The 11,700-nt window shown below is 52.4% G+C and overlaps 2 protein-coding genes across 2 annotated transcripts; both read left to right on the plus strand.

Annotated features, from left to right (window-relative positions):
- The first annotated feature begins 8 nt into the window (after positions 1-8).
- Positions 9-3,386, plus strand: BDP81DRAFT_381771 (RNA-metabolising metallo-beta-lactamase). Its single transcript, XM_060586895.1, has 2 exons — positions 9-349; positions 410-3,386. Exons 1-2 carry the CDS (start codon positions 204-206, stop codon positions 3,180-3,182), a joined length of 2,919 nt encoding a protein of 972 aa, XP_060441137.1. The 5' UTR covers positions 9-203; the 3' UTR covers positions 3,183-3,386.
- A 1,110-nt stretch (positions 3,387-4,496) lies between these two features.
- BDP81DRAFT_474512 (uncharacterized protein) lies at positions 4,497-7,407 on the plus strand. The gene is made up of 4 exons (XM_060594690.1): positions 4,497-4,722; positions 4,784-5,151; positions 5,203-5,610; positions 6,119-7,407. The coding sequence occupies exons 2-4, from the start codon at positions 4,972-4,974 to the stop codon at positions 7,307-7,309; spliced, it is 1,779 nt and encodes a 592-aa protein (XP_060441138.1). The 5' UTR covers positions 4,497-4,722; positions 4,784-4,971; the 3' UTR covers positions 7,310-7,407.
- Positions 7,408-11,700: the final 4,293 nt, after the last annotated feature.

An 11,700-nucleotide genomic window follows, 5' to 3' on the forward strand; every position in this document is an offset into this window, starting at 1 on the left:
CGACACCTCTGTCGAACCTGAAATCTCACGACTCGCTGCGCTTGCAACAACGACGACAACGATCCATTTTCGTCCGACACCTGCGCGTCAGCGCTATGGTTATTGCCCCCGCGCCTGGACCTTGAAGCGACTCCGTGTCGAATCAATTCCAAGACTTTTATCTTCAAACAATGCATTGCGGTTCTGCTGAATAGATACCAATCATGTTTACCTTCTGCCCTCTACAGGGCGCCCTTTCCGATTCAACAGCGTCGCAGTCGATACTTGAGCTCGATGGCGGTGTCAAGATTCTTATCGATCTTGGCTGGGACGAGTCATTCGATGTCGAAAAGCTTCGGGAGCTTGAAAAGTAACCGACCCTTCCTCCCACTCGGTGCGCGCTTCATGACAACCGCTGACATTCCTCTAGACAGGTTCCGACTCTGTCCATCATCCTTCTGACACACGCCACAACATCGCATTTGGCTGCTTTTTCCCACTGCTGCAAGAACTTCCCCTTGTTTACGAGAATCCCCGTATACGCTACCCGACCTGTCATCGATCTAGGTCGCACCTTGACCCAAGACCTCTACGCTTCCACCCCTCTGGCCGCGACAAAGATACCCCACGGCTCTCTGACCGAGGCCGCATATTCCTTCTCTCAGCAACCAACGGCCGACAGCGACTTTCTTCTGCAAGCGCCATCCCCTGAGGAAATTACTCGATACTTTTCCCTCATCCAACCTCTCAAATACTCGCAACCCCACGAACCCCTTCCGTCTCCCTTCTCGCCGCCGCTCAATGGCCTCATGATTACAGCCTACAATGCAGGCCACACTCTCGGAGGAACCATATGGCATATCCAGCACGGTCTGGAGTCAATTGTCTACGCTGTGGATTGGAACCAGGCCAAGGAAAATGTCTTCGCTGGAGCTGCCTGGCTAGGTGGGGCTGGAGGTGGCGGCGCCGAGGTTATCGAACAACTGCGCAAGCCGACGGCTTTGGTGTGCAGTAGTAGAGGTGCGGAAAAGGTTGCTCAAGCTGGCGGCCGCGCAAAACGCGACGAGCAGCTGGTCGACATGATCAAAACCTGCGTCAGCCGGGGAGGAACGGCACTTATCCCGGTGGACTCCAGCGCACGTGTTTTGGAGATCGCATATCTGCTAGAACAAGCGTGGAGGACAGACTCGCAAACGGACGGTGGCAGTCTCAAGGCAGCAAAACTCTACCTCGCTGGACGAAACATGTCGAGCACCCTGCGATATGCACGAAGCATGTTGGAGTGGATGGACGACAACATCGTAAGGGAATTCGAATCGGTAGCTGATGGGCAACGCCGACCAAATGGTGCCGAAGGGAGGAGCAAGGAGGGGGTCCCTTTCGACTTCAGATACCTGAAACTCGTTGAACGCCGGGCACAAATCGAGAAGCTTCTCTCGGGCTCCGCGGATAATGTCCAGGCAGAAGGAAGAGTCATTCTCGCAAGTGACGATACGCTGGAGTGGGGTTTCTCCAAAGACCTAATCCAAGGCCTAGCAAAAGATTCTAGGAATTTGGTCATCCTCACAGATAAGCCAGCCAAGTCACAGACTGAAAGGCCATCAATAGCCAGAACTCTTTGGGATTGGTGGAGTGAACGGAGAGATGGTGCTTCGGTGGAGGAGTCAAGTAACGGTAACAGTCTCGAGCTTGTCTACGGTGGCGGCAGGGAGTTGGAGATACAGGAGGCCAAGAGGCAAGCATTGGAGGGAGAAGAGCTCACCGTGTACCAGCAGTGGCTCGCGACTCAACGCCAGCTGCAAGCTACGCTCCAGAGTAGTGGTGGGGCTTCCTTGCAAGCGCCTGCAGATGCTGCCGATGATGTCTCATCTGAATCCTCTTCAGACTCTGGCGAATCCGATAATGAGCAGCAAGGCAAGGCCCTCAACATCTCGACAACCATGGGCCAGGCAACACGCAAGAAGGTTGTCCTTACAGACGAGGACCTCGGCATCAACATTCTGACGAAGAAGCGCGGTGCCTACGACTTCGATGTGAGGGGCAAGAAGGGCCGCGAACGGTCGTTCCCTCTCGTCATGCGGAGGAGACGAGACGACCAATTCGGAGACGTGATCCGCCCCGAAGATTATCTGCGTGCCGAGGAGAAGGAGGAAGATACACCGGACAACGAAGGTCTGCGGAGAGATGACGATGACGACCGACTCGGAAAGAAGCGCAAGTGGGACGACGGCAACAACAAAGCAGCAAACAAACGCCAAAATAACAGGGCAGGTTCTGCGGATGACTTGGACGCTAACGGCCCAGGCGACCATGTTGCTGATGAGTTCGACGACGTGGAGGACGTTATCGAGGAGGAGATACAGGGTCCGTCCAAGTTGATCGTATCAACAGAGAAGGTCATGGTCAACTTGCGTATCGCATTTGTTGATTTCAGTGGATTGCACGACAAGAGGAGTTTGAACATGTTGATCCCATTGATCCAACCGAGGAAACTCATCTTGGTTGGTGGCACTGCGGACGAGACAACAGCCCTCGCAGCAGACTGCAAGAAACTGCTGGCCGCCCAGATCGGAGCGTCCGAGGAGAGCGCGATCGATGTGTACACGCCAGCAATGGGTGCCTGGGTAGACGCAAGTGTCGACACCAACGCATGGGTGGTGAAGCTGGCAGACAGCCTGGTGAAGAAGCTCAAGTGGCAGAATGTTCGCGGCCTGGGCGTCGTGACTGTCACAGGTCAGCTCATTGCGGAGGCTTTGGCCAAGGAAAAGCTCATCGATAAGGACGACGGGGCCAACAAGAGGCAGAAGACAGAGACCGAAGATGCCGAAGCAGGCGAGGAGGTCAAGAAGGAGGAGGAGGGAGAAGACGAGGCTGCCGAGATCGAGGTGGTACCCACGCTGGACTTGTTGCCTTCAAACATGGCATCTGCTGTGCGTTCGGTCGCACAACCGCTACACGTGGGCGACTTGAGGCTCACGGATCTGAGGCGAGCGATGCAGTCAGCGGGATACACGGCCGAGTTCCGTGGCGAGGGTACGCTGGTGATCAACGGCGCGGTGGCGGTACGGAAGACGAGCACGGGCAAGGTGGAGGTGGAGAGCGTGGGTATTGCGGATGCGGCGACGATGATGCAGCACCGCAGCACTTTCTACGAGGTGAAGAGGATGATCTACGATGGTCTGGCCGTGGTGGCGGGAGCATAAGCGCATCTTGTGACTATCTCAAAGGAGGCCACCTGTCTAAGACTAGATACTCAATGACTAGATACAATATGGATTGGCATGGAACATGCATGCGATGATTTGGCAAGAACTTCAAGTGTTTCAATACCACCCAGACCATACCGGGCACAGCTCGTCAGATGCTCTGCCGTGTTGCGGAATCGGAGATCGGCCGGTCCACTGTAGACTTTCCGTAGGATCTAAGGCAATCCGGCTGCTCTATCACAACCTTCATCCTCTCGTCGTGCCATGAAGATGAGCCAAGGGTAAAGTCGACGTCTTAATCATCGAAACTTCCGCATTTACGCGTGATGTAGTAGTCTAGATGGCTATTCACAACCCGCCAGCCGATCAGCACAACTTCAAGAGGTTCATCGAGAACCTTCACCTGGGTAGAGTCCACGTCAAGACCGTTCCAACGTTATCAGACATAATCCGAAGCATCTTCTAGACGGGCACCATCGTCGCACTGCACTCGAACTTTAATGAGCAGGCTGCCGTCGACGCTCAGGGCGTGGGCTAGGACGAATTCTACGATCAGTGCTGAGATTGAGATGTATTCGACTTCCTTTGCAAAGCCTTCAGAGCTACACCCTTCATAGTGACACGTTCGAGACATCTGGGATCCTGTACGTTGACCTTTCTGCTCTCGCCTTTACGCTGCTATTTAAGAAAGTATGTTTCTTGGGAAGACTTTGCCTTTAAACGTAGCTATGCTACCAGTAAGTCCGTCGACCCCATCACATCGGACCTGACACGATTCGACACGGTCAACTACAGCCTGTCCGAAGATACGCGCTCCAACAAACCGTTTAAGTGTTCCAGGACGACAAGGTATTGAAATATGCAGAAGATATTGAAGTCATAGCATGGCAAGAGAAAGCGTTTTGGATTGAATGGCACGTATAGGCATTATAGGAAGGTAATAATAATCTTCGGATCTGTGAACTCAAGTCATGTTGTCTCTACGGGTGTGGTCCCAATACATACCCCCCCTGAGTGAGATGTAAGGCGTATTTGAGCTTTCAAATGGCTGCGATGCCATATTCTGCTCAAGCATGCCTTCACAGCTTTGGCCGGCGCGGCACCGGCGCAACACGGGAGGTATTGCACCGAGACCCACTTTTCCGGGATTCCAATCCCGGTCCGGTACTCGGTGTTTGCCCCGACGAGTGAGGGCTTGCCCACTGGGCCAAGGAAAACGTGACTTCCCGTGACTCGCGTTTCGACTCCTCCCCGCGCACGGCGCGCTGCCGCGTCTGCCATAGAGGCAGGAGCTGAGAAGTCAACAGCGCGTCGTTACTGCTGTTGTTTCCTCGCCTTCTTCGATCATCTCCTCGATTTCCTTTCCTGTGTCCCTTCCTGACCTCACCTTGCTTCTTCATATTCCTTCGTCGTCCATCTCTTCTGATAATACGCACTTAGAGCATGCCGAGCCAAGATCTCGCCCCATCGCCCATAGCCGAGGGGCATGCGCCCAAGAAGCGCAAGATTCGCAAGGGAACAACAAGCTGCTGGGAGTGTATGGCGTACCCGTGCTTCCCTGACCATAACATTTCCACTAACGGTTCAATGGCTGCTAGGCAAACGAAGAAAGGTTCGGTGTCAATACTCGGACCAATCTCAAGACATCTGCATTTAATGTCAACGCCGCGACGCCGCTTGTCGGACCCAGGAATACGATAACGATGCGATAGAACAAGATCGTGCGGTTGGGAAACAGCAGGAAATAGAGGCGACATTGCGAAGGGCCGAAGCGCTACTCGAACAGATGACTCAAGTAGCCAGTCTTCTCACACCGGGAGCAGAGCGTCTTTCCCAGAACCTAGCTGCCTCCGGATCCTCGAGCGAGCAAGCACCACTAAGGCCAGAGTCTACGCAACCGGAACCACCGTCAAGGTCTCTGGCTGCTACCCCCTGTCCGAGCATACAAGTTTTTGACAGTATTCTGGTACGTCTAGGCCCCTCTCGTGTCTGGTACGATTTCTGACGGTAGAGCTAGTTCGACGACGTCGATTACTCGTTGCAGGATAATCTGTCGGAAACTAATGGAGGCATGGATGAAGAATATGCAGGGTTGTCTCGTATGCTCCATGTATTGCTCCCATCCCAACAAGATGCAAATTCGATCATCTCGGCGGGCTACACTGCGGCTTTCCTCCAGTTCTTCACGTTACCCTACCAAGATCTATTTCGGGGCAAGAACAGATCAGTCTCGGCCTTGTCTTCCCTACCCAGATCCTCAAGCCACCCGGTGCTCCTTGCCCGGACGTTGCTTTACCTCGCCAACGGCCTGCAGAATCTACCTGCTTCTACGCCCATTGCGAACCAACTGGATCTCGGATGCTGTGCGGAAGATGCCGTTCAGAAGTATCTCAGCGGTGTCTCATGCGTGACCGGAAACGATGAAGTCATGAGCTCACAAGAAGGCCTGGAATGCTTAATTCTTGAGGTTGTTGTTGGTATTCCTTTCACAGGGAATTTGGTTCGAACCGTAGGGTCCTGGGGTGACGAAGTATCAATATCTCTGTATTGATTGATTCTGCGTAAGGAGTAGAAGGGAGATTCCAACCGGAGGTTGGGTGGGTAGTCGAGGTCTAAGTGTACCACCTCGAGGTGGCCCATGCTCTGCCCCTACTCGCGGCCGAATTGGACTTCCAATCCGACAGTTGTCTTTTACACCAATGCGGGCAATCTGCGTCGCGCTTGGATGGTGCTTCGAAGAGCTATCGGTCTTGCCCAACTAATTGGCCTGCATCATGATCAACCAGACAAACTGATAATACTCGATCCCCAAACCAAAGCCTCAGCATCGCTCATGTGGCATAGGCTTTTGAGCCAGGAGAGGTACTTGGCCCTCATGCTCGGTCTACCTGCTACAACTCTTGATGACCCACCCGTATACGGCAAACGCCAAGTTTACCCCTGAGGAATCCCCCTACGACCATCTTGAGCGTAGTCACAGTCAGATAATGCGCCACATCACCGTTCGAAACGAGAGCATTCAGCTTGGGGACTTCGGGGTCACGCAACAAGTTGACCAAATGCTGCAGGTGGCTGCCCAGTGGATGCCTGCCGATTGGTGGCTAGTTTCAAGCACTCGACTGAGGCAGCACACTTCAAAGCAAAGTGATAAGGGAAAGCTTAAAGTCATCCTTCAAATTTTACTCCAGATCACTCACTTCAATCTGTTGATCCTCCTCCACCTTCCCTACATGCTACAATCCAACTGCGGCGCAAATTACGAGTACAGCAGAGCGGCGTGTTCAAACGCGAGCCGCGAGCTCCCAAGTCGCTATATCAAGTTTCGATGCACGAATCACATCGCGTTTTGCTGTAGAGCCATCGACTTCTCCGCCTTCACAGCATGCCTCAGCTTGCTCATCGCACATATCGAGAGATGGAATCGTGGCTCTGATGTGGTTGATTTCCTCGTCCATCAGAGAGCGAGTGATCGTGCTTTGGTTCAGGAAGCCATCGAACTCATGCTGGAAGTAGACAGTTCCAGCAGTGACTCCCTGCTGAATCAAACCGCTGCCATGCTAGAGGCCTTATCAGATATCGAAGCGGATGCTGCTAGCCGTATGGGAAGATCGCCGGGGAACGCATCTGCTAAATCAGGAGTTGCTTGTGGCAGTCGGTGCTTACAGCTTAAAGTTCCAGCACTCGGCACCATCAAGATGACGCGGAACGGCATATCCATGATTTCAGGACAATATTGCGAGATGAACAAGTATGTGGAACCGGGGAGTGCCATCTCCGAGGCTACTGGCGGACCCGACCAAAGTCAAGAGGAGCAACTTCAACTCCAAGAACATGAGAATTTGCTGGAGGAAGGTCCTCATCACATAGGTCATCACAAAAACAGACTTACTTTCGATGTAGCGGCGGATGAAACAGACTGGAATTGGCAAGGTGTTGGTGGCATGTTCCTCGAGCTGAATTCTGGAGGATTAAAAAGTTCCACAGTAGAACCGCAAGCCAACTGCGTGGGCAACGAGTTTTTCTTCAGTATGTACAGCCCAAGGGCCCAGATCCAGCTATTTGTGGGTTTTGCAGTTGACCGCTCGATGAAATTAGCAGACAAAATTGACATTCCCGCTCAGTGATGTGTCGAGGCCGAACAATATCAAGATTCCTTCTACGTTCTAAGATAGTAAATGTTGGTATACACGTCAGCAGGGCAACCGTACGGTTGGAACGAAGGGTCAATACTGGTCTATTATTGCTGCGTCTTGAGGTGGAAGGAGGAGATTGTGGGCAGAGCCCACGATCTTCCAGAAGTGGTATATAAGTGAAAGGGCCGTTTGTAAGTGCCCATACCGCCTTCCGGATCCATCTTTTCTGCCGACTGCTCAGAGATTGTGGCAGGTGCAGGTGGGTCACGTGAGGCAGCTCCTTCACATCTCGGAGCTGCCCCACCTACACCTTGCCCAGATATCCAGCCCAGCCAGCGCTCAGCTTTTCCTATCATCATCATCATCAGATCCAATACAGTAGTATTGCCTCCACAGGTTATGAGAGCCCAGCGTTGACTCTTTTTCTTTTTACCCCATATGAATTGATCGCCCAGCTCTGCGTAGAGCCCGTTCAATTGAGCAGTTACTAATCTGTCGACCAGAGATCGCGGCGTCGCGACTGGCAACGGCAGAGGTACAGATTCCTCAAAAAACAACAACAGACGCGACCGTACAGGCCGTCTACACCTATACACACACTATCACGACCCTTTCACCTCCATCGTCATCATGGCTGGCAACCGCGCCCGCTGGGAGGTGCCCGACCTCAAGGGAGAAGAAAATTGGGACCAATGGTACGCAGTACTGCATCTCACCCTTGAGACTCTCGATTACGAGAAGTACGTCGATGAAGACGTCTCTCAACCCCATCGCGATGATCCTATCACTCCAGCGCAGGCTGTGGCCTTCACTACTTGGAAGAGCCAGCGCATTGAAACGTACGGCATCATCATCGCATCAATCAGCAAAGTCCTCGATCGTCTCCTCGCTGATGGATACGACATCAAGACGGCTGACCGCAACCCCTTCCTTCTCATGAACAAATTGAAGACCATCATCCCCAAGATTTCAGAGGATGCCGTCGCCGAGCTCGTTCGAGAGCTCTGCAACCTCAAGCGAAAGGACTTCTCAGATACTCATAAGTATCTCCAGCGTGGCCAGTATCTCATTCGTCGTATCGATGAGCTGGTCCCCTCTTGGCACAAGAAAGCCATGTTCATCCTACTCAACGGATGCCAACAAGAATATCCAGCACTTTACGACAAGTACGTCGAGGACAACACCAAGACTCTTGAAGATCTCACACGCGATCTCACATTCAAGGCCAATGCCGAAAGGACTGCTTCACTCAATGCCGCGAAGGGCTACGTCGCCGTTGGAAACAACAGCAACGGCAACAACAAGGCCTCCGGTAACACCTCAAACAACAATCAGCGACCTAACAACAACTACAATGGTCCTGACTGCCAACACTGCGGCAAGAAACATGCGACTACCTCTTGCTGGGTCGCCCATCCCGACCTCATCCCATCCAACCATAAGTACCGTGAGAACCTGCTCAAGAAAGCTGCTGCTCATACTTGTACCTCCGAATGCCGGGAGGGTAAGGCAGTCGCGGTCAAGGCTACGCCGAACGTTCTCCACCAGAACACAATGGGACATACAGTCTTGCCGTGCTCAACTTCGATGGCAACGGGCAGAATTAACCGTGACGACATTATCCTGGATTCCGGGTGCTCGCGAACCACTTTCAACAACCTCAGTTGGTTCACCTCCTTCACCGAGGCAATACTGCCACCCATGGAAGTCGCCAACGGTCAGTACGCATCGCCAGCTGGTTACGGCACGGTTTACTTCACTGCCGTTGATCCAGATGACAGCAACAAGGTGGTCGACTGGTCAATTGAGGATGTACAGTACTGCCCTGACTGCCCAGTCAACCTGCTGAGTCAAGGCACACTCCGTCAGCAGGGCTACAAGGTCAGCGACGACACTATCCACATTGGAAACAACGTCGCGATCGCCAATGTTTGGCATAACAATGTTGCCGTTATCGTCACCAACAACTACGAAGGCCCGAAAATTAACGCGGCCCTTAACCTTGCTATGGTAAGCAAGAATAACAACAAAGTCACATTTGACCTTATGCACAAGCGACTTTGCCACGCGGGCAAGAGCAGGGTCGTTGAAGCCTGCCGTCGTGTGGGCATAACTTTTCCTCAACAAGAAATTGACACCTTTCACTGCGAGGCTTGCCACCTAGGCAAATCTCAACAACTCATCAGCAGAGAAACCCCCATTCGAGAGGCCCAGCCCGGTCATCTCATTCACATGGACTTGGTACAATTCGAACCCTTGTCCTATACAAAGTCACGTTATCTAATTCACATGATCGACGCGCGTACAGGCTTCCAGTGGCGATACTTGCTCAAGAGCAAGTGTGCTGACGAAGTGCTTGATCGTATCGAAGAATTCATCAACTTCTTCGAAAACCAGACCAACCTTTCGATTAAGGCGTTTCAAATAGACAACGGCACCGAGCTTTTCAATGCTCTTTCGCAGGAGCTGTACACCAAACGAGGCATTAAAGTCAAATTGACTGTTGCTGACACCCCAAGCATGAATGGAAAGGCAGAGCGAGCTGGCCGGACTTTTGCAGAGGCGGCCCGAACCATGCTGATTGACGCCAACCTTCCTGATTATCTCTGGGACTATGCCGTCACCACAGTCATCACGATTGCCAACCTGTTGCCCAAAGCAACCAATCCAGGCCATCTCAGCCCCCACGAGATGCTCGCGAAAGATCTCAATCTTGACGAAGCCCATCACGTACCGTATATCCACCATATCCGCACTTTCGGCTGCGTTGCCTATCTCCACCGCAAGGGGTCATTGCAACCAGCCCGCGCCAATGAGATGGAGACAAGAGCCATCAAGGGATATCTGGTTGGATACGACTCACTTCACGGCCATCTCTTCTACGTCTACGTACCTCAAAGCCACAAGGTATACCGCTGCCGCGATGTTCGTTTCTATGAACAGGGCAAGCACCAGGACGAAGACAATGACCCAACCATTGATCACGATGCCATTTTTGCTGATCCAGACACCAGCACCTCATCTGTTGAGTATGAAGGAGCACAGAAGTCGTCCAGCACTCCTGACCGCCAGGACGAAACCACTGACAACAAGTCTGCCGAAGAGGCAACTACCCAAAACCCTCTTCCAACCCCTGAACCAGACAGCCCTATTGATCAGCAGATGTCTGCTAACATAACTGTTCAACAGCACGATACTGATACATCTTTCGATAACGCTATCGAAGAAGCTATCCAACAGGATATAGATGAAGCAACTATAGTAGTTGCCACAGAAGATCACGATCTTCAACCTACAACACAACCAACTAGACGAACTCGTCAATCTCGCCCTCCTCCAAGCCAACCAAACAGAGCCTCAACACGTGAGCATGTCAGAAACTCACAGGGCACTTGGGTCAAGAAGAGGGGCGGTTTCAGCGGTTGCTCTCTCCGAGGCAACACGTATGCCAAGTCTGATGGTTATCAACAAGCCTATGTCAGCCTTGACACAGTTGTGTGGGAAGACAACCAGCCTCCAGTATTATCTGCCATCGCCGCTGCCGCACTCGCTGGTCCAACCGTACCTCGCACTTTCAAGCAGGCCAAAGAGGGTCCTGAGTGGGACAAGTGGCAACCTGCTTTTGATAAGCAAATCAAGGCGCTACAGCAAGCCGAAGCCTGGGAACTCGTTGACCCTCCAACCGGAGAAAAGGTTCTTCCTGGCCAATGGATATGCGATATCAAGTCTGACGGCAGATATCGTGCCCGATGGGTTGTCTGTGGCAACCACGCGGTATCTGACTGGTCCGCTGAACAATTGTACGCAGCTGTCGCTAATGCAACCTCTATCCGTGTTTTCTTTGCTGTTGTTGCAACCAAGACCTACATCGCAGAGTTATTCGATTACGACACAGCTTTTCTTCACGCCTCTATCCCGGACGATACCAAGGTGTACGTCCAGCAGCCCCATGGCTATCGCCAAGGAGACAAAGTCTGCCTCCTCAAGCGTGCCCTTTACGGCCACCCCATGGCACCTGTATGGTGGTTCAACAAGATCAAAGGTCACATGACTGACCTCGGTTTTCGAGCTATTGAAGGCGAAGTCTGCCTTTTTATCCATGACGAGTACAACTGCATTGTTTTGATGTATGTTGATGACAACGTCATCGCTGCTCCAGACCGGAACACTATTCGCAAAGTCAAGGATCTCCTTAAGTCATTTGTCAGCATGAAAGAACTGGGAGACGTTCAGAGATTCCTAGGTTACGAAGTCTGTCGCAATGAGAGAGCCAAGACCCTCCACCTATCACAAGCCGAATTCTGTCGCAGGATGCTTCAGAAGTTCGGATACGTGGACCTCCATCCAGTCCGTACACCAATGGATTATAATATCGTCGCCAA

This window comes from Colletotrichum phormii (genome assembly GCF_030913505.1).
Source record: "Colletotrichum phormii strain CBS 102054 chromosome Unknown BDP81scaffold_21, whole genome shotgun sequence".
NCBI classification, from domain to species: Eukaryota; Fungi; Ascomycota; class Sordariomycetes; order Glomerellales; family Glomerellaceae; genus Colletotrichum; species Colletotrichum phormii.

Coding starts and splice junctions, on each gene's coding strand:
- BDP81DRAFT_381771 (XM_060586895.1), top strand. CDS start 204: ATGTTTACCTTCTGCCCTCTACAGGGCGCCCTTTCCGATTCAACAGCG. Junction 350..409: donor AAGCTTCGGGAGCTTGAAAA/GTAACCGACCCT, acceptor ACATTCCTCTAG/ACAGGTTCCGACTCTGTCCA.
- BDP81DRAFT_474512 (XM_060594690.1), top strand. CDS start 4,972: ATGACTCAAGTAGCCAGTCTTCTCACACCGGGAGCAGAGCGTCTTTCC. Junction 5,152..5,202: donor AAGTTTTTGACAGTATTCTG/GTACGTCTAGGC, acceptor CGGTAGAGCTAG/TTCGACGACGTCGATTACTC. Junction 5,611..6,118: donor GCGTGACCGGAAACGATGAA/GTCATGAGCTCA, acceptor GCAAACGCCAAG/TTTACCCCTGAGGAATCCCC.